This window comes from Callithrix jacchus, chromosome 7 (assembly GCF_049354715.1).
Source record: "Callithrix jacchus isolate 240 chromosome 7, calJac240_pri, whole genome shotgun sequence".
In the NCBI taxonomy this organism is placed as follows: Eukaryota; Metazoa; Chordata; class Mammalia; order Primates; family Cebidae; genus Callithrix; species Callithrix jacchus.
In genome coordinates, this window is record NC_133508.1 from 50,558,842 (window position 1) to 50,580,087 (window position 21,246).

Here is a 21,246-nt window from a genome sequence, read left to right on the forward strand (position 1 = left end):
TTTGCCCTGGTCCAGCCAGAGGCCCAGAGGGTGCAGAGGTGGTGACAGAGTGAGACCTTATTTTAAAAAGAAAACAAAGCAGGGGTTAGGGCAGCCAGCTGGGGAGCTGGGATCTGCTGCGCTCACCCTAAGCACACTCTGGTGAAGAAAGCTGCCCAAGTCTCCTATCTTACACTTGAAGGCTCAGGCCCTGGAGGCCTATACAACCCACGTGAAATCTCTTTCCAGGGTTCCCAGGAGCTAAGATAGATGCCCATTTGAGCCTGATCTTCCTGAAGGTCTTTGGGAAGCCCACCTCCCAAGACTCCCCCTGATGGGCAGAACTGGTTTTCCTGGGTCCCCATGTTGCTTAGGGAAACAGGTTCTTCTAGCTCCCCAGTGGCCCTTTTGTGCTTACTCTGAGAAGCGAGGTCAGGCCACTGGGTCAGGCTTAGCCCAGAGAGAGTGGGGTGGAGGAGGCGGAAGGTATAACCAGGCCGGGTCCTCTCCACACAGGCTCTCAGGCAAGCTCCCTGGGGAAGCAGCTCCTTGAGGCCCCAGGAACATGGCTGTCCCGTGGCTCGTGCTGCTCTTGGCATTGCCCGTCTTTTTCCTGGGAGTCTTTGTCTGGGCTGTCTTTGAGCACTTCCTCACCGCGGATGTCCCCGCCACCATGGAACAGCGCACGAAGTTGAGAGCCCTGCATTGCCTATTCCTGTATCTGCTCACTTTGGTGAGTTTACTCTCAGCCTGGGGGCTGTTTCTCTTGTTCTCAGTACCTTATCCTCTTCTTCCTCTCTCCCTTCCCTTCTGTCTCTCTCTTCAGACTCCCCCAACATACACTTGTCTCTTCTGTATCTGCTGTTCTGTTTCCCTCTCTCCCCTCTGTTCCTTCCCCCTTCCCTTAGCCAGCTTTCCTCCCTCCTTCCCTCCCTCCCTCCCTGCTTTTGTTTTTTTCTTCCTTCTCTCCTGCTCTCTCTAACTCCCTTCCTTTCATTCTTCAGATCAAACATTTACTGAGTGCCAATCACTGGGCTCTTTTCTGAGAATTCAAAAACAATTTCAGACCTAGTCCCTGCCTTCCACGGGCTTGTGACCCGACAGGGCCCTGCACCTCCTTCAGCCACACCATCTTTCACCCTCGGTGCGCTGACTTGCCTACAGGTTGTTTCTATTCTATTTTGTTTTCTATTTCTGTTTTATTTTATTGAGACAGGCTCTTGTTCTGCTGTCCAGGCTGGAATGCAGTGGTGCAATCATGGCTCAATGCAGCCTTAACCTCCTGGATTCAAGCAATCCTTTCCATCTCAGCCTCCCAAGTAGCTAGCTGGGACTACAGGTGTTCACCACCATGCCTGGCTAACTTTTGTACTTTTGGTAGAGACAGAGTTTTGCTCTGTTGCCCAGACTGGTCCAGAACTCCTGAGCTCAAGTGATCTGCCCACCTTGGCCTCCCAAAGTCTAGGAATTACACGTGTGAGCCACCGTACCTGCCTCACAGGTGTTTTCTCCCTGTTAATCTCTGTAAGCCCAGTCCCACTCACAGTGCCTGGCATCTGGTAGGTGCTGTTTGTTGATATAGTCATACATGAATTTATGCAGCATTTCTGAGTGGTGGAGCCAGCTAGGCTCTGAGCCGGGATTGGGGGTTGGGGGTTTGGCGTGGCTCAGCCCACTCCTGGAGTTGCAGTGGTTTTGAAAACAATGGTTTGGCAACTTGCTTGTGACAGGCAACCTGAGTTAACCCATGTCCCAACACCGGGTGGAGTCAAACAGCTCCTACCGATTACAGGGCAGCTGTGGAGGAGGATGGGGAGGCCAAGCTTAATTGACAGCAGGGCTTAGGGATAAGGAACAGACACTCCAGCCAGACTGCCTGAGTGTGTGTGTGTGTGTGTCCCAGCTCTGCTGCTCACTCGCTGTGTGGTCCCGCACCATTTACTTACCCTCTCTGTCTCAGTTTCCTCATCTGGGAGGGTTGATGTGTTTAGAGATGTTTAGTGAGTTCATAAAATATGTTTCTGTGCTGCTGGAAGTGTTCCCCATGGGTAACTAACATTCTCTTTAGAGAAATTGTCTTTCATTGAGACAGGGTCTTGCTCTGTTGCCAGGCTGGAATGCATTGGTGTCACCGTGGCTCAATGCAGCCTTAACCTCCCGGGCTCAAGCCATCCTTTCCATCTCAGCCCCAGGCTGGTCTAGAACTCCTAGGCTCAAGCGATCTTGTCTTGAAATTGTCTTTTAGAGAATGTTTGTTACCCAGGGGAAATTTACAGAAATGAACGAGTTGAGTTTGCAATGGCAGAAATGCTGCTGACTCAAGGAGGCAGGCCGAGGTCGTAGGAAGTACTCGTCTCTCTCATTTGGAGAGCGGAATCAGCCTGGAATTAGGCTGACTCAAGCCGGTGGCTGCAATCCATGTGGAATTACTGGCTCGGTTAGGGCCCCAGGATTTAAAACAAGGGTCTAAGATGTTCAAGTAGCCCAGAGACATTAAGATTTTTCTAACCTTCAGTGTTTCTCCTCCAAAGTAGCCCACAAGCTAAGCGTCTGCTGTGACAGCAGCTATGGGCTGCTCACAGGAGACTCTGAGATGGGTCTGCAGCGGCTGAAAGGGTGGACTTGGCTTCTGACGCCCTCTCTTGATCCCTCCAGCCCTGGGCCCCCCAGGGCACACTGCCCATCATGGGGTGACGATGGTGAGGGTGAAGACAGCCAGTAGTGAATGTTCATTCAGTTCCAGAGGACAGGTAGACATCACAGGAACAAGAAGTTTGGGAGGACAAGGAAAAAGCTAAAAAGAGTCTATGACCAGGAAATTAAGAGCTTTGTTTTGGTATCAGACTACCCTGGGTCTGAGCTCTGAAGCCTGTACTTACTCGCTTTGTGGACTCATGATTTTGTGCTTTTATTTTCTTCTCTGAAAAGCTATTTTTTTTTTCTTTCTGAAACAGTCTCACTCTGTCACCCAAGCTGGAGTGCAGTGGCGTAAACACCACTCACTCAGCCTCCACCTCCTGGGCTCAAGTGATCCTCCCACCTCAGCCTCCCATGTAGCTAGGACCACAGGCGTGCACCATCACATCACACCTGGCTAATTTTTTGATATTTTGTACAGATGGGGTCTTGCTATGTTGCCAAGGCTAATCTTAAACTCCTGGATTCAAGCAATCCTCTTGCCTTGGCTTCCCAAAAGTGCTAGGATTACAGGCATGAACCACGGTCCATGGCCCAGGTGAGGCCTTTTATAGGGTGATGTGGGGATTAAATAAGAAAGCATCAAAAATGCACAGCACAGTGCTGGGCGCTTAGAAAGGCTCAATCAAAGTTGATCATTCATAGTATGCTTATCAGGTCCCTGAAGGCAAAGATGTAGCATTTCTTTAAGTTATTATAGATTTAAATGTTGCTATGAATGCTACTAAAATATATAGAGTAATATAACAAACACTATTGTTTTTCTTTTTCTTTTATTTATTTCTTTTTTTGTTTGTTTGTTTTTTTGAGATAAGGTCTCAGTCTGTCACCAACCAGGCTGAAGTGCAGTGGCACAATCATGGCTTACTGCACCCTCGACCTCTGGGGCTCAGGTGATCCTCCCACCTCAATGTCCTGAGTAGCTAGGACTATAGGCACCTGCCACCACGTCCAGGTAACTTTTTTTTTGTAGAGATGGGTTTTCGCCATGTTGCCCAGGCTGGTCTTGAACTCCTGGGCTCAAGAGATCTGCCTGCCTTGGCCTCCCAAACTGTTAGGATTACAGATGTGAGCCACTGCGCCCGGCCTCTATAGCTTTTCTTTTAAAGGGCAAATGATGCAATATTTGTCAAGGAGTTTCGACAACTATCTAAAATTCTGAACCTCAGATATTTATTTTCTGTAGAGATGGGGTTTCTCCATATTGTCCAGGCTGGTCTTGAACTCCTAGGCTCAAGGGAGGAAAATGGCCCCACGTGGACATGACCCTTGAGCCTGGATATGAAAGTCAGTTTGGTGTCCAACTACCTGCTGGACAGGTAAGAAAGGCTTCCAGGAAACAAAAGGAGGCATGGAGAAGCTCTTAGTGTGTAGGTGAACAGGGCAAACAGCTGGGGAGATTAGAGCTGGAGTCAGCCTGTGCCAACAACAGGTGCCATGACCTCAGGGAGCTCATAGCTGAGCAGATGAAGGTTCATGGTGGGACAGCATAGAGGTCTGGGGTTTTCAGATGTGAGTCAGGTAATGGAAAAAGCAGGTGATCTCCACCTTGCAGATCAACTTGTTCTCCAACCAAGGCAAGGAAATCATTATTTTGCTTGGAGTTCCTTTCGGGGAACCCTTTCATGGAGGGAATTGATTGGGGTAGTCTGTGGGACCTTGGACAAGACCCAGTGGGTGCAAGCAAGAGAAAGGGTGGGGCTTGCACTGGCTAGGACCCACTGGGGAGACACTCAATGGAGGTGGTCAGATCCCAACCTCACACCTCATCTTTGGACCATACACACCATGCTTCTGATTTTGTAAACAAGGGAAATTGAAGCTCAGAGACAGTAATGCCCAAGGCTTTTCAGTTAACTGGAGTTGGGCTCAGACTTGAGCTTGGATAGGCTAGGCTCCAGAACCCAAGCTCTTTCTCCGTTAGCAGTTGAGAACAACCCTGGGCAAGGAACTTGACCTTGGCATGCCCTAATTTCCCGATTTGTAAAATGGAGCTGGTAATTGTGCTTGGCTTAGAAAGGTTACTGAGAAGTTGAATCAAGTCAACAATCCAAGTCACTTGGGGCAGTACTGGCACATTGTAAATGTCTAATAAGTATCAGCTGTTCTTATTCTTTTCATTCTTATTATCCCTTGCTGTTTTCCTTATGACAAAGACGCTCTCCACATGTGAAGTCTTTGAGAGAGATTATCCAGAATGGCTGAAATGTACTTAGTACGCGAAATATGACGCCTTGTAACTATATTGCATGAAACATTCAGATGTTGACTTGTTTATAATTAGAGTGGTCATGTTAATTTAAAAACACATTATTCCCTTGACCCGAGCCCACAACAGACATCCCTAATGAATCACGTTGCTCTTTTTAGCTGAACACGGACACAGTTAGGAATCCTTCCTAACGCGGAAGAAGAATGTGTTGATGCAGGTGAGGAACTGTCTTTGCATCCCAGGCTGGAGAGAGGCCAGCACAGAACTACAGAGAGACAGGTTGCTGGTCAGTTGCCGTGGACAATTGGCATCGCTAAGGCAGTGGCTTCTTCCCACTCAGCCCCAAACTAGGCTATCCTTTGGCAAATTCACACCATTATTCAATCAAAAGCCTTTGGGAAGAAAAGGTGGAAAACCCAGCCCCCTACCTGGACACAATCCAGAGCCCACTGATTCCTGATGAGCCTCCTTCACCTGCAGGAGGCAGGTGAGAAGCTGCGAAACCATCCTAACAATTCTAAGTGTCGGGGAATCTACCATCTGGATTCTAACCTCTTCTAATGCCTGGCTTTCTTTTATGACTTCCAACAGGGGAACATACTTGAGAAGCTGGGAATTTGCTCCATGCCCAAATTTGTCCGTTTTTTACATGATAGCATGAGAATTAAAAAGGACCCTGAACTTAGGGTGACTGACCTGCGTTTTGGGACGATACCTGTGAGGCTGTTCCAGCCCAAGGCAGCATCCTCCAGACTCCGGCGAGGCATCATCTTCTACCATGGAGGGGGCTCAGTATTTGGGAGCCTGGGTAAGGGGCTTCCCTGTGGCTTTGTAGAGGTCGGGCCTCATATGCATGCGTAGCTGAGCTCATGCCTCCCGCAAGAACCCTTCTGCAGTAGCTCAAAGGAATCAGTTGTTGGAATTTTTATACGGTTAATAGCCCAGATTAAGGGCTTTGGGCTCAGGTCAGTAGATGGTGTGGCAGCCTACATGGGAAACTTTTTCCTTTCTACAATATGATAGTCTCAGTCAAGATGGGGACAGCAGTGTCATGGTAGGGCTGTCACAGGCGCTGTTGACACCTCTGTCCCCTTTCTGCTTACAGTCATTGGCCTGCCCTGTCTCATGTTCGTGATCCCAAACCCATGTATTTCCCTCTAGCTCTGCAGCGTCGCCATGACCCAGGACCCCATCCTTGCTTGCCTGTCCCCTTGCACCCAGCCTCCCGGCCACCAGTCTCCCTAGTTCACCTCTTGCTCCTCACATCTGGTCCCCACCCAGAAGGATTTTTTTTTTTTTGAGATGAAGTATCAATCTGTCACCCAGGCTGGAGGGAGTAGTGCAATCGCGTAATCTTGGCTCACCGAAATCTCTGCCTCCCGGGTTCAAGCGATTCTCCTGCCTCAGCCTCCAGAGTAGCTGGGACTACGGGCTCATGCCCAGCTAATTTTTGTATTTTTAATAGAGATGGGGTTTCACCTTGTTGGCCAGGATGGTCTTAATCTGCTGACCTCAGGTGATCAAGGCCTCCCAAAATGCTGGGATTATAGGCATGAGTCACTGTGCCTGGCCTTAGAGGGATCTTTTAAAAATACAAGGCAGAGTGTGTCAATCCTGCACTTAAATCTTTCCTGTGCCCTTCCATGAAACCCAAACTCCTCCCACAGCCTCACCTGGGTCACCTGTGTGTCCCTCACCGGTTCACTCAGCTGCAGTCCCGCTACTCGTCTATCTGCTGTAGACACTTCAGCTCCTTCCCACCACCATTCTCCACCTGCTGTTTCCTCGGTCTCAGAGGACATTCTTCCCACCCCTGACACTGCATGGCTGACCACCCCTGGCTCTTTCAGTTGTATCTCAACTATCCTTCCCCAGAGTGGCATTGATACCAGTGGGCTGGGGGAGGTCCCTAAAGACCAGTGGGACCTCAGCTCCAGCTGATGTCCCTGCTCTTGACACCATCATGAGAATGAATTCAAGGACGAGTCAGAAAATAGTAAAAATACAGAGATTTGTTGCAAAGGGAAAAGCACACACCGAAGAAAAGAGAGTGGGGCGGACTCAAGAGAGACACTCAAGGGGGTTTGGGGCTGCTACCGTTATGTGTTTCTTTAACCAAGAGGTGGAATATTCATGAAACTTCTTGGAAAAAGGTGAAGTTTTCTCAAACTGGGTTGCCACCCATTTGTACACCAAATATGGGTGTCCCCATACCTGTCCTGGTGCTGGTGGATGTGTGCATAATATGCTAATGAACACATAGGGAGGTCCTAGGAGAAACCCAGGTCCAATCTAGTGCCATGTTGGGTCCAGTCGGTCTTAGCCAACTTGGTCCACATCCTGGCTTTTCAGGGTTTTATCAGCTTCCACAGCTATTTCTTTTCTTTTCTTTTTGAGACGGAGTCTTGCTCTGTCACCCAGGCTGGAGCACAGTGGCACAATCTTGGCTCACACCACCTCTGCCTCCCAGGTTCAAACAATTCTCCTGCCTCAACCTCCTGAGTAGCTGGGATTACAGGTGCTTGCCACCTTGCCCAGCTAATTTTTGTATTTTTAGTAGACATGGCATTTCACCATATTGGCCAGGCTAGTCTTGAACTCCTGACCTCATGATCCACCCACCTCGGCCTCCCAGAGTACTGAGATTACAGACATGAGCCACCGCGCCCAGTCTTCTGCAGCTATTCAATAGTTTCCTTTTGCTAGTTGTGTGAAACTGCTGCCTGGAATTTTCTGTTCTGCTACCACCCTGTGTAATTCCTATCTCATGGTTTTCCCCTTAGAGATTTCTGTCTCTTATACTTAGGGGTCGACGAGGGAGGAAGTCAGTCTTCAGTATCTATTTCCTGCTGATTGGGGTGTTGGCCCCGCCTAGTGTGGGCTCGGCAATCTCTGGATGCCTAGTGTATGGGTCTCAAGGGTGGGTCATCAGGAGGATCTGAATCCGAGGTAGGGATTGGTTGGAATCCTGCAGGACCATCCTTTTGACATGGAACTGTTGCAATCTATTAGGTTGGTGCAAAAGTAATTGCTGTTTTTGCCATAAAAGGGGAAAACCATTTGCGCCAACCTAATAGAAGACATAAACTTTAGAAGAAAATTAAACAAGTAAGGACCCAACATTGGAAGTAATAAGACAGTTTTAAAGGTCCCAGGAAAGGTGGGACTCATGTTACACTTGGTCGGTATCCCTGGATGGAATCCCAGGTGGTTTCAGCAGTGAGGTAATTGAAATAATACAGCCGGCCGGGTGCTGTGGCTCACACCTGTAATCCCAGCACTTTGGGAGGCCGGGGTGGGTGGATCACCTGAGTAAGGAGTTAGAGACCAGCCTGATCAACATGGAGAAACCCCATCACTACTAAAAATATAAAAAAATTAGCCAAGCGTGGTGGCTCATTCCTGTAATCCAAGCACTTTGGAGGCCAAGGCGGACAGATCACCTAAGGTCAGGAGTTCAAGACCAGCCTGACCAACACGGTGAAACCCCATCTTTAAAAAAATTAAAGAAAAAAAAAGAAAGAAAAGAAATGACAGAGCCAGATAGGCTGTTGGTAAAACTTTGAATTTGCAGTTCCACTAATCTTGAATCGTTAATATAAGAACGACAGCATGGCTTGTCACTGCACAAACTCCTCCGAGTGGTTTATGCTTTGGTCCTCTTAGGGGATTGTGCAATGGCTTAGTACTGATCTCAAACCCTGGGATCCAAATCCTGTAAAATCTTGGCATAGCCAGGACAGTTCGTTCTAAGTTGCTTCTTTGTTTGTGGAGGTCCTACCTTTAAGATAGCCTCCTTTGATTTGGTGGACAAGATCTGGTTCCCTGGGCTTAGGATGTGCCCTGGGTATTTTATTTCAGGTTTAGAAATCTGGGCCTTGGATGAAGAGAACCTATACCCTCTTTCACCCAGAAAGTTTAGGACCTGAATGGCATTCTTCTCTGTGTCCTCTTTAGTGGGACTGCATACAAGAATAACATCCACATATTAGAGTATCCCCGTTTCTAGCTCTAGCTCCCTTAATTCTCGTGCCAGGAGACGAGATGACACGTGAGTGCCATCCCCTAAGCCCAGAGGCAGCACTGTCCAGGCGTGCTGGTGGTAAATAGTAGTAGTTCCAGAATTGGTCCACTCAAAAACACACAAATACTGAGAGTCAGGTGCAAAGAGACACAAACGAAGCCATCCATAAGATCTAATACCATAAAACCAGTTGGTGTCTCCCACTATTTGGGTAAATATGGTATAAGGATTTGACACTATAGGATGTAAGGGAATTATGGTCTCATTAATGGCTTGTAAGTCTTTTTTTGTTTGTTTTTGAGACAGAGTTTTGCTCTTGTTGCACAGGCTGGAGTACAATGGCATGATCTTGGCTCACTGCAACCTCTGCCCCCTGGGTTCAAGTGATTCTCCTACCTCAGCCTTCCGAGTAGCTGGGATTACAGGCATCTGCCACCTTGCCCAGCTAATTTTTTGTGTTTTTAGTAGAGATGGGGGTTTCGCCATGTTGACCAGGCTGGTCTCGAACTTCAGACCTCAGGTGATCCACCTGCCTTGGCCTCCCAAAGTGCTGGGATGACAGGTGTGAGCCACCACACTTGGCCAATGGCTTGTATGTCTTGAACTAGACAGGATTCTCACTTTGGTTTTTGGACAGGGAGGGCAGGCATATTACAAGGAGATCGACCTGGAACGAGGAGGCCATGTTTTAACAGCTTCTCAGTTAGAGGTTGCAGTCCTTGCCTGGCTTCTGATTTGAGAGGATACTGACGCTTGTGTGGGGAATTATTTTTGACTTGTAAAGAGATGATCACTGACTGAGTGCGTATTGCTTTGCCAAGGGTTTCTGATTTCTTGGTTTCATACTTGTGGGTCTACTTGAGACCTTATTTCGGGGTGTTGGGGGTCTCCTGTTTTTCTGAGGCTGGTTTAGAAATAACAAGCCTTGCCAGTAAGGAGGGCTTCCCGGCGCCTGATACACTCAAAGCGGATTCATTTATTGGGATGGTTAGACAGTCCCGTCCCAATAAACGAATGGGGCATTTTGGCATAACTAGAAACTCATGAGTTACTATATAGTGTCCCAGCCTGCAGCTCAGGGGTAAAGTAAAGCGCTTTGATTTTGGGGTGCCATCAACACCTGTGACACTGTAGCTCTTGGAGGGTAAAGGCCCAGCATAGCTGTTTAGGGAAGAGTAACTGGCCCCTGAGTCAATTAAGAAGTTAATATTCAGCCGGACGCGGTGGTTCACGCCTGTCATCCCAGCACTTTGGGAGGCCGAGGCCGGCAGACCAACTGAGGTCAGGAGTTTGAGACCAGCCTGGCCAACATGGAGAAACCCCGTCTCTACTAAAAATACAAAATTAGCTAGGTGTGGTGGCGCGTGCCTGTACTCCTGGCTACTCTGGAGGCTGAGTCAGGAGAATTGCTTGAACCTGGGAGGTGGAGGTTGCAATGAGCCAAGACCACGCCATTGCACTTCAGCCTGGGTGACGAGAGCAAAACTCCGTTTCAAGAAAAAAGAAAGAAAGAAAAGAAAAGAAAAAATGGAAATTTATATTCTTACCAGCCACATCAAGACTCACTGAGGCTCCTAGGTTGTGATGACATGATTTGGTGGGTGCTGCCAGGAACCTTGGGCCTCTTCAGTTCTCAGTTGTGCCCACTATGGCATCGGGTGTCCTCCTCTCCCTTCGGAGCTGCCCTGCCCTGCACCGCTGTCTCCACCCGCCGCTTCATCCTTGTTAATTTTCTTCAGGCACTTGACACAGTATAGCTTATTTTGTTCCTTCACGGCTTTCCTTGTTTAGTACTTGACTCCCGCACTAAAAATGGAGACTGCAGGAAGTTCTGTTTGTGGCTACATCCGCAGTGCCTGTTGTTTTCATTTTTTGAATTGAATGAATGAATGCACGAATAAATAGATGGATGGATGGGGGAATAAGTGGATGAAAGGATGGGCTTGCGAATGAACAAATGGATCTGGATGTATGGACGGATGCATGGACACACGGGAGAAAAATTTGCCCATAGGAAAAGGCAGGCTGCTGCCGGTACATAATTTCCCCGAGATTAGGATGTGCTGCCACCTAGTGGTGGAAGTGACGATGGCCATTCTCTAGCTGGATCTGTTGTCATGGGAACAGAACCCAGTTCTGGCTTCAGGGACCTGACAGTCCCTGAGGGAGCTGGACACTGAAGCTACTGCAGATTATGCTAACACAGGTGGCATGGAGAATGGCTCACAGCATCATTCCGATTTGGCTCTTCTCATCGGAGAAGTCAGATTTGAGCTCAGGCCCAATGGATGAGGAGGATCTTGCCCCGTGGAAGCCAGAGAAGAGCCTTCTAAGTGAAGTCCGGGGCTAGAGGGAGGCACTTGCTTCAGGTTCTAAATTGAAAGGGTGCCAAAACATTCATTCATCAAGATAGGTAATATTTTAATGCAATGCTTGAAAAAACTAAATATTAATGCCAAACGATTATGATGAACAAAATGTCAAAATGTATATACAGGCAGGGCCGAACAGGGCGGAGCGAGTGGGTAAGGAAAAAGCAGAAGCCTGTTTACACACACACACACACACACACACACACACACACATCTTTTAAGGACAGGGTCTTGCTCTGTCACCCAGGTTAGAGTGCAGTGGTGTGATCACAGGTCACTGCAACTTCCAACTCCTGGGCTCAAGTGATCTTCCTACTTCAGCCTCCCAAGTAGCTGGGACCACAGGCATGCACCACCACCACCAGGTAATTATTTATTGATTTGTTTGCTGGTTTATTTTGAGACAGGGTCTCACACTGTTGTCCAGGCTGCAGTGCAGTGATACAGTTATGGCTCGCTGTAGCCTCAATCTCCTGGGCTCAGGTGATTCTCCTGCCTCAGCCTCCTGAGTAGCTGGCACCACAGACATGTGCCACCATGCCTGGCTAATTTTTAAATTATTTGTAAAGATGGGGTCTCCCTGTGTTGCCCAGGCTAGTCTTGAACTCCTGGGCTCAAGTGATCCTCCCCACCTTGGCCTTCCAAAGTGTTGGGATTACAGGAGTGAGCCACTGTGCCTGGCTTAATTATTTTTATAGAGATGGAGTCTTTCTGTACTGCCCAGTCTGGTCTCAAACTCATGGGCTCAAGTGATCCTCTTGTCTTGGCCTCCCGAAGTGCGGGATTACAGATGTGAGCCACTGCACCCAGCCAGGCCTATGTAAAATTTTGATATTTTGTTCATTATGCAATTTTTTGGCATTAATTGTGATTTCTTTTATTTTTTTATTTTTGAGACAGAGTCTCACTCAGTCTCCCAGGCTGGAGTGCAGTGGCACCATCTCGGCTCACTGCAACCTCCGTCTCCTGGGTTCAAGTGAGCCTCCTGCCTCAGTCTCCCAAGTAACTGGGATTACAGGCACTCGCCACCATGCCCGGCTAATTTTTGTATTTTTAGTAAAGATGGGGTTTCACCATATTGGCCAGGCTGGCCTCAAACTCCTGACTTCATGATCTGCCTGCCTCAGCCTCCCAAAGTGCTGGGATTACAGGCATGAGCCAGGGCATCAATATTTTTCAACAGCTCATCAGATGACTGCAATGTGCAGCCAGGACTGAGACCTACTAGTATGGAAACTTCACCTTAGGGGTTCCGACTCAGTTTAGCCCCTCTGTGCCTCTGGCTCCACTCAGAACCATTGTCACTCTCCTCAAAGAGCATTAATGAAGCACGCACCCACTTCAGAAACCTCCCCAAACCCTGGAATTACCTGGTATGATTTAGAGAATCCTACTGCCTGAGCTTCCACACTAGAGAATCTGATCCATTTGGTTTGAGGTTTAGCTTGGGCCGGAGGACTTGTATAAACTCCCCAGTACCTCTATGTATGGCTGAAGTTGAGAATGACTCAGTTAGAAAGAAGTGTATTTGGCACTGATTCTGTGCCCACCACTGTGCCATATATTCTATGGCCTTGTAGTAACAGACCTGCCTCTGAGACCTTCATATGCACCACTCTACTAATAGAAACGCCCCCTCCAAGCACTGTTTATTTCCTGATCAATATCAATAGACAGTTACCGTTCATACCCCAGGGCAGGCATGCCTAACTTCCCTTGGTCTCGTCCACTTCTGATCACTAAGATTTCCAGGTTCCTGGTTTCCTCCACTGTAAAATAAATGTTGCAGAAAGTGAGCCCCAAGGTGCATTTGAGCCCCAAAATTTGGGAGGTGGGGGACAGATGTCTGATTTGGCCTGGCTTATTGTCTCTGGCCAGGCAGAGCCAGCCAGAGTCACGTCAGAGGTGGCAAGAGCAGAAACAGAGAGAGGAAGCCATAGCCCACACCAAGACGGTCAGCTGGCTCTTCCTGGGGGCTGCGGCGAGATGGTCTGGGCCCTACTCATGGGCTGCTCCTCTGACTTTTTTCTCTTGCAGATTGTTACCATGGCCTGTGCAATCATCTGGCCCGGGAGACTGACTCTGTACTTCTGATGATTGGGTGAGTTGCTGGAGATAGCTTGTGGGTTTCACAGGTGTGACAGGAGACAGGGTAAGTTCATGGGTGATTTGTAGATCAGAGACGCCCTGATTCCCAAGAGGCAACTGTTGGATATGCATCCACAGAGACAGGAGCAGGAGTGCTCAAAAGAGCAGAAACCTGGAAACAACGCTCAGGCCCATGAGAGGGCACGTGAGCAGGGCTGAATAAACCACAGTGTGGCGACTGTTCGATTCCATAACTACAAAGATACTGCGGAACGTTACATAGCCATTTAAATATGAACTGGAAAGGTATACCATATTGCAAACGAATCTTAGTAGTATGAAACTATGTGAAAATTTTTCAAAAAATTACATAAAGCCAGGTGCTCATTTTGCAAAGGTAAAAATGTTCAAACCAGAAGAATACTTTCCAAGAGTCCACATAGACACAATAAGACAATGGAACATAGAAAGAAGAAAATGATAGAAACAGGATTCAGGGTAACCCTTCCTTAAGTTGGGGGAGAAGCGAAATGGGATGGTGGCGGGGTTGGTGAAGGTGAAGGTCGTTTTCTGGCTGTTGTTTGAGATGATGGTCCTGCAGGTGCTGATTGCATTGTTACACACTAAGCCTCTGGTCCTGCAGAGACTAGTGCTAAGAGTGTCTTAAGGTCTGTCTCAAAAAAAAAAAAAAAGATACAACTCTGGTTCAGTAAAAAAAAAAGGCGGGGGGAGATGAGGGCATCTTTAGAGTGGATGGAGGGGGCAGTAGGGGCTACTCACTAGGATTCTGGTTCTTGGCCCAAGAGATCTCACACCACTGGGAAAGAGTTTAGAGAAGGGCTGTGAGAGAAATTAAAATCTGCCTTTTTAGATCCTGCCTTTACAATGAAACGCCTCAAACAGTAGCTGCCCCTAGGCTTTGGTAGACAGAATAGCCGTGTGGCTTAAACAAAGTCACTGAGCATCTCTGGTCCTCCCTGATGAGACTGAGGAAGCCAGCACTTTCTACTATTCATCAACATACCTCTCAGGTGGCTTGTCATTGTGTCTGAAATTCCACCATTACAGTCCATGTCACCAAAGGCCTTTGTGATAATAAAAAGATCCCTTGAACTGGTAGCACATAAAGGTATCAATAAGCACCTGCCTTAATACCTTGTAGGAAATTGCTTAGGATACCATTATCCCAGGTACTTAGAAAGACCTGGTGCATGGGCCAGGGCAGTTTTGATAGAGTGGCTGATGGAGCTGCATGCACAGATAAGGGATTCAAGGAGGCTGCAGCGGGACAGTAGCTGGGAGGAGACTCCCTGAGAGACACTGAAGGAAGGAAGATGTCTAAGGCCTGGATGGGACTCCCTACCTGAGCTCTTGGAGAAGACGGGTCTTTCGACCTTCGGTTCTGTGAAGCCTTCAGCTCGGGGTGGGTTTTCTTAATTTGGGCTGCTATGCCAAATTACCATACATGGGGCAGCTTAAACAACACATTGATTTCTCACAGTTTTGGAGTCTGGAAGTCCAGGATCAGCGTGCCAGCATGGTCAGGCTCTAGTGAAGACCCTTTTCCAGGCTGTAGACTGCCAACTTCTCCTTGTATCCAAACATGGCAGAAGGAGAAGCTAGAGAGTTCTCTAAAGCCTCCTTCATAAGGGCACTAATCCCGTTCATGAGGGCTGCACCCTCATGGCCTGGACACTTTCCCAAGGCCCCACTTCCTAACACCCTCACATTGCAGTGTAGGATTTCAACATGGGAAATTTGGGGGGACACACACATTCAGTCCATCACAGTGAGCAAGAGAGTGCAGGCAGGCACAGGAGAATTTCCACCTCTTTCTGTCAGGTCAGAGATTTTGCTGACAGAAAGTACCTAATATTTGTTATCCCCTTCATCATGTTGGAGCTGAATAGTCAACATTTGGTGAGGAGTATTCACTTCTAGAAATGGAAAAATGAAAGCTGAGGTTTGTGCTCATGGCTGCCAGGTGCAGGGGGCCACCTCCCTGCAGGGACCCTCTAAGAAGCATGTGTTTTGCCTGAGCTTTTGTGGAAACCTGTCTTGATAACATTTTATTTATTTATTTTTTTGAGATGGAGTTTCTGTCTTGTTGCCCAGGCTGGAGTGAAATGGCACTATCTCGGCTCACTGCAATCTCTGCCTCCTCCTGGATTCAAGCGATTCTCCTGCCTCAGCCTCCTGAGTAGCTGGGATTACAGGCATGCGCCACCACGACTGGCTAATTTTGTATTTTTAGTAGAAATGGACTTTCTCCATGTTGGTCAAGCTGGTCTGAAACTCAAACTTAGGTGATCTACCTGCCTCGGCCTCCCAAAGTGCTGGGATAACAGGTGTGAGCCATTGCACCCGGCCCAACATGGACAGATTTATCAATATATTGACCATCTAGGAAATGGGCAATAATATTATTGGACACTGTTTCCTAGATGGGCACTATATTATGCTGCAGTCAACCAAATTCTATTTTGAAAGATGAAGCTTTAAAGTAACTTTTAAAGGAAACAAAATTTAAGGTCTAATAGAAGGCAGTGGTTTTCAAACTGGTTCCCTTGAACCCTAGGGTTCCCTGTGATGTCTTACAGACAACTTTGGCAGTCAAAGAAGAAGGAGAAAGAGTGAGGGCTTAGGTTCCTTACCCTTGGGCAAAACCAGAACAGCTGCATTTGTTTATTTTATACGGTGGGGCTCATAAATCATTTTTTTCTACTCAGAAAAAAATAATTTTATTGTCCTAAGTTGAAAGCTACTAAAGTGTCATTTTTCCTTATGAGCTTCTTCCAAATGTAATGCAATAATTAGAATATACCTTTTTGATATTTTCTTTTTTTTTTTGAGACGGAGTCTCGCTCTGTTGCCCAGGCTGGAGCGCAGTGGCGCAATCTCACTCACTGCAACCTCTGTCTCTTGGGTTCAAGTGATTCTCCTGCTCAGCCTCTTGAGTACCTGGGATTACAGGCTCCCACCACCACACCCAGCTAGTTTTTTATTTTTAGTAGAGACAGGGTTTCACCATATTGGCCAGGCTGATCTTGAACTCCTGTCCTCAGGTGATCCACCCACCTTGGTCTCCCAAAGTGCTGGGATTACAGGGGTGAGCCACTGCGCCCAAGCTTGATGTTTTCAATGATAGATTGTAAGAACAAAACAGATGATTAGCAACAACCTCAACTTAAAATTTAAGAGAACAATTGTTTGGATAAACTCTGCTCCAATCAGTTAAGCCAAACTTTCTATTTTTTATTCTTTCCTTTCTATTATCTTAATTTCAATTTATGCATTAGGTAGGTTGTGTCTTACTATTTTTAAAAGTTTTTTTTTGTTGTTCAGAGTCTTGTGCTGTTGCCCAGGCTGGAGTGCAATGGCACCATCTCAGCTCACTGCAACCTCTGCCTTTTGGTGTCTGTCACCACGCCGAGCTAATTTTTGTATTTTTAGTAGAGGCGGGGTTTCACCATGTTGGTCAGGCTAGTCTCAAACTCTTGACCTCAGGTGATCCACCCCCCTCGGCCTCCCAAAGTGCTGGGATTACAGGCGTGAGCCACTGTGCCTGGCCTTAAAATCTCATTTTAAAGTTCCTTTTCTTTGTCCTTGACTTACTTTGAGGAGATATACTTTGGAAACCAAACCTTAGGATATTTAAGACCAACTTCCTAGTGTTCTTCACCAGCCACTGGCACCTGGGTCTTCTGCAGCATGAGCTGTGTGTCTCCAGGCTAGCTTTCTGTCTCTACAGGGCACCTTCAGAACATTTCCAGCCCCTCTTGCCTCCCACACTGGAGTGCAGGGTACAATCACAGCGCACTGCAGCCTCAACCTTCTGAGATCAAGCAGTCTTCCTGCTTCAGCCTCCTGAGTATATATAGCCACTATATATGCCTAGCCAAATTTTTTTTTTTGAGACGGAGTTTCACTCTTGTTACCAGGCTGGAGTGCAATGGCATGATCTCGGATCTAGGCTCACCACAACCTCCGCCTCCTGGGTTCAGATAATTCTCCCACCTCAGCCCCCCGAGTACCTGAGACTACATGGTGGTGCGCACCACCACGCCCAGCTAATTTTTGTATTTTTAGTAGAGATGGGGTTTCACCATGTTGACCCTGATAGTCTCGATCTCTTTACCTCATGATCCACCTGCCTCGGATTTTTGATTTAAAAAATTCTGGCTGGGCCGAGCACGGTGGCTCACGCCTGTAATCCCAGCACTTTGGGAGGCTGAGGCAGGTGGATCACAAGGTCAAGAGATTGAGACCATCCTGGTCAACATGGTGAAATCCCGTCTCTACTAAAAACACAGAAAAATTAGCTGGGCATGGTGGCGCGTGCCTGTAATCCCAGCTGCTCAGGAGGCTGAGGCAGGAGAATTGCCTGAACCTAGGAGGCGGAGGTTGCGGTGAGCCGAGATCGCGCCATTGCACTCCAGCCTGGGTAACAAGAGCGAAACTCTGTCTCAAAAAAAAAAAAAAATTCTGGCTGGGTGCGGTGGCTCATGCCTGTAATCCCAGCACTTTGGGAGACCGAGGAGGGTGAATCACGAGGTCAAGAGATTGAGACCACCCTAGCCAACGTGGTGAAATCCCATCTCTACTAAAAATACAAAAAAATTAGCTGGTGGTGAAGGCGCAGAGCTGTAGTCCCAGCTACTCGGGAGGCTGAGGCAGGAGTATCGCCTGAACCTGGGAGGTGGAGGTTGTAGTGAGCCGAGATTACACCATTGCACTCCAGCCTGGCAACAGAGCAAGACTCCATCTCAAAAAAAAAAAAAAATCTGCCTGAAAGTGACATCCCTTTGACTTTAGTGTTCTCTCCCCCTTTCTCTACAGACATGCAGTGGGACTGGCAGTGGTTTCGTTTCCTTTTTTTTCAGCCATTGCTGGTTGTTTTGCTCCCGAAGCAAATAGCTTCAGTGAAAGCAAAGTTGCGTCATCTCATAGGGAGTTTACGGGAAGCAGACGGAGCACAGGCTTGGAGTAGAAAATCCCGGCCTGTGTGAATCTAGGCAGGTCCTTCACATGCTCAGAGGAAGACAATGGGGATAAAATCCTTACTTCATAGGGTTATTCTGAGGATTTAATTAGATACGGTCTTGTGAGGAGGGCTGAGGATTCTGTTGGAACAGCCCCCTGGCCACACTCCACACTGGCCTACCGTCACTCCCTGCTTTCCTCTTAGGTACCGCATGGTTCCTGACCACCATTCCCCTGCCCTTTGCCACGACTGCATGAATGCCTCCATTTACTTCCTGAAGGCCCTGGAAACCTATGGCGTGGACCCCTCCAGGGTTGTGGTCTGCGGAGAAGGCATCGGAGGCGCAGCGGCGGCCACCGTCACCCAGGCCCTGGTGGGCAGATCGGATCTTCCCCGGATCCGGGCTCAGGTTCTGATCTCTCCAGTTGTCCAAGTGTTCTGTTTGCAGTTACCGTCCTTTCAGCAGAACCGAAATGTCCCGTTCCTTTCCCAGAAGTTCATGGTGACCGTTCTGTGTAACTATCTGGCCATTGACCTCTCCTGGCGCGATGCCATTTTGAACGGCAGTTGTGTACCCCCGGATGTCTGGAAGAAGTATGACAAGTGGCTTAGCCCTGACAACATCCCCAAGAAATTTAAGAAAAGAGGCTTCCAACCCTGGTCTCCGGGCCCTTTTAATGAAGCTGCCTATCTAGAAACCAAACACATGCTGGATGTAGAAGTTTCTTCCCTGCTAGCAGATGATGAGATCATCGCGCAGCTTCCTGAGGCCTTCCTGGTGAGTTGTGAGAATGACATACTCCGTGATGACGGCTTGCTCTATAGGAAGCGCTTGGAGGACCAGGGGGTCCGTGTGACATGGTACCACCTGGAGGATGGTTTTCACGGATCCCTTATCTTTTTTGATAAGAAGGCTCTCTCTTTCCCATGCTCCCTGAAGATTGTGAATGCTGTAGTCAATTATGTAAAGGGCATATGATAGTAACCCTGGAGCCCCGACGAGGAAGGGGCAAGCATAGACTCTACCAGAAACTGGGTGCTTTAGTGAGTTCTACTCTATTGGTTAAAGCGGTGCTACGTCAATGCTTGGGTCAGCTGGGAAGGGTGAGATGGAGGCTGATAGTCTTGCTTAGTATTCAAGAAAATCCCAACTCTGTGCGTTTCCTTTTGTCACTAACAGTGTCCAGTTCCGGATCTAGCAGCATTCTGTAACATTCCATTCAGGTGAAATAAATATCAAAAGGAGAAGAAAAGTGGCTTTAAAAATTTCTCGAAGGCCTAACATATAAGACCTGTGCAGAATAAATGCCAACAACTGGTCATGCTGTCAGCGGTGAATCTATACCCATGATGACAAGATACTGCTCGGGGCTGTGGAGCCTGTTGGAGGAGGGGGCACTTAATTGTTCCTGTGGTCAAAGGTCACTGGTCAAATCCCAACTTTGATAGGCTCCAGCTAGTCTGAGAAATGCTGTTGCAATGAAATTCTATCCTTGACACAGCCACCCTTGGGCTGGACTAAATGAAGATCTCAGAGGGGATTGTGGGAAAGAGAGGGAGGGACAGAGAAAGAGGCAGGAGGAAAGGTACAGAAGAAAAGGGTGGGCTCTGGGGAGCTGTGAGCTTTGCCTGGGCTCAAGTCTTTCATCTGAGTTTCAAAAACAGACCACTGGCTACTAACAGGCAGGTTCACCAAGTCAGTGATGTCTTGGGAACCTCTGGATGCCATCTGGAATATAAAAAATGTCTTTCCTCCATCCTGGCCAACATGGTGAAACCCCATCTCTACTAAAAATGCAAAAATTAGCTGGGCATGGTGGCATGCACCTATAATCCCAGCTACTCAGGAGGCTGAGGCAGGAGAATTACTTGAACCTGGGAGACGGAGGTTGCAGTGAGTCAAAAATCATGCCACTGCACTCTAGCCTGGGCCACAGAGTGAGACTCTGCCAGAGGAAATAAATAAAAAAAATAAAAACTGCATTTCCTAAGGGATTAAGCCTCTTTTCTTTGATGAGCTTGTATATTGTTCTCACATTTATAAAGAACCGTGCCCTGGTTTAGCCATACCAATTCTCTGCTCACAGGAAAAAGAAAGGGAACCTTTGTATTGCATGTTGGAGGTGACCCACACTAGTTTTTGCATTGAGACCATGTATCCTAGATATATCTGTAATACCCACAGGCCTCAGTGCTGTCAGTATCACCAAAGTCCCTCCCAAATGCTGAAGCTGGAGGTTCTTCCAACCAAAGCCTCAGTGGGTACCAACGACCTCACCTATGACTGATGGAAGAAGGGGTCCTACAGGTGTCTTGGTTCTTTGCAAAGAGAGCAGGCATTCAAACAGGCAATCTGGATTGGGCACCTGGGGGCATGAGCAGACATTGTGACTCATGGATTATATGTAAGCAGCTTTGATGGAAAGCTGTGTTAATTATCTATTGATGTGCAACAATATTGCCACAAGCATGATGGCTTAAACAATACACATTTATTAGCTCACAGTTTCTGTGGGTCAGGAGCCTGAGCATGGTTTAGCTGGGTTGTTGGCTTGGGGTCCTGCAAAGCTACAGTCAAGGTGTTAGGGCTGTGGTCTCATCTGAGGCTCAGTTGGGGAAGGATCTACTCTCAAGCTTGGTCAGGTTGTTGGCAGAATTCAATTCCTTGTGATTATAGACTGAGAACTTCAGTTTCTTGCAAGCTGTAGTCAGAGCTCAATCTCAGCTTCTAGAGGTCACCTACAGTGTCTTAACACACGAAATTCTCCAAATGACTGCAAGGAAGAGATAGACTCAAGCAAGGTAGCTATTAGAACTAACGTAAGGTAATCACAAACACATATCACATACATATCATCACCTTTTCTACTGGTGAGAAGCACGTCATAAT

General features: G+C 47.8%; 1 protein-coding gene across 1 annotated transcript; it reads left to right on the plus strand.

Annotated features, from left to right (window-relative positions):
- Positions 1–493: 493 nt before the first annotated feature.
- On the plus strand, positions 494–19,598 carry AADACL4 (arylacetamide deacetylase like 4). Its single transcript, XM_002750298.6, has 4 exons — positions 494–712; positions 5,480–5,696; positions 13,322–13,385; positions 18,561–19,598. The coding sequence occupies exons 1-4, from the start codon at positions 545–547 to the stop codon at positions 19,333–19,335; spliced, it is 1,224 nt and encodes a 407-aa protein (XP_002750344.4). The 5' UTR covers positions 494–544; the 3' UTR covers positions 19,336–19,598.
- The last annotated feature ends 1,648 nt before the right edge of the window (positions 19,599–21,246 follow it).

What these genes read in the sequence shown, in the direction of transcription:
- AADACL4 (XM_002750298.6), top strand. Translation starts at nt 545, where the DNA reads ATGGCTGTCCCGTGGCTCGTGCTGCTCTTGGCATTGCCCGTCTTTTTC. An exon ending in TCCTGTATCTGCTCACTTTG is followed by an intron (nt 713 to 5,479) that starts GTGAGTTTACTC and finishes GACTTCCAACAG; the next exon opens with GGGAACATACTTGAGAAGCT. An exon ending in CTCAGTATTTGGGAGCCTGG is followed by an intron (nt 5,697 to 13,321) that starts GTAAGGGGCTTC and finishes TTTCTCTTGCAG; the next exon opens with ATTGTTACCATGGCCTGTGC.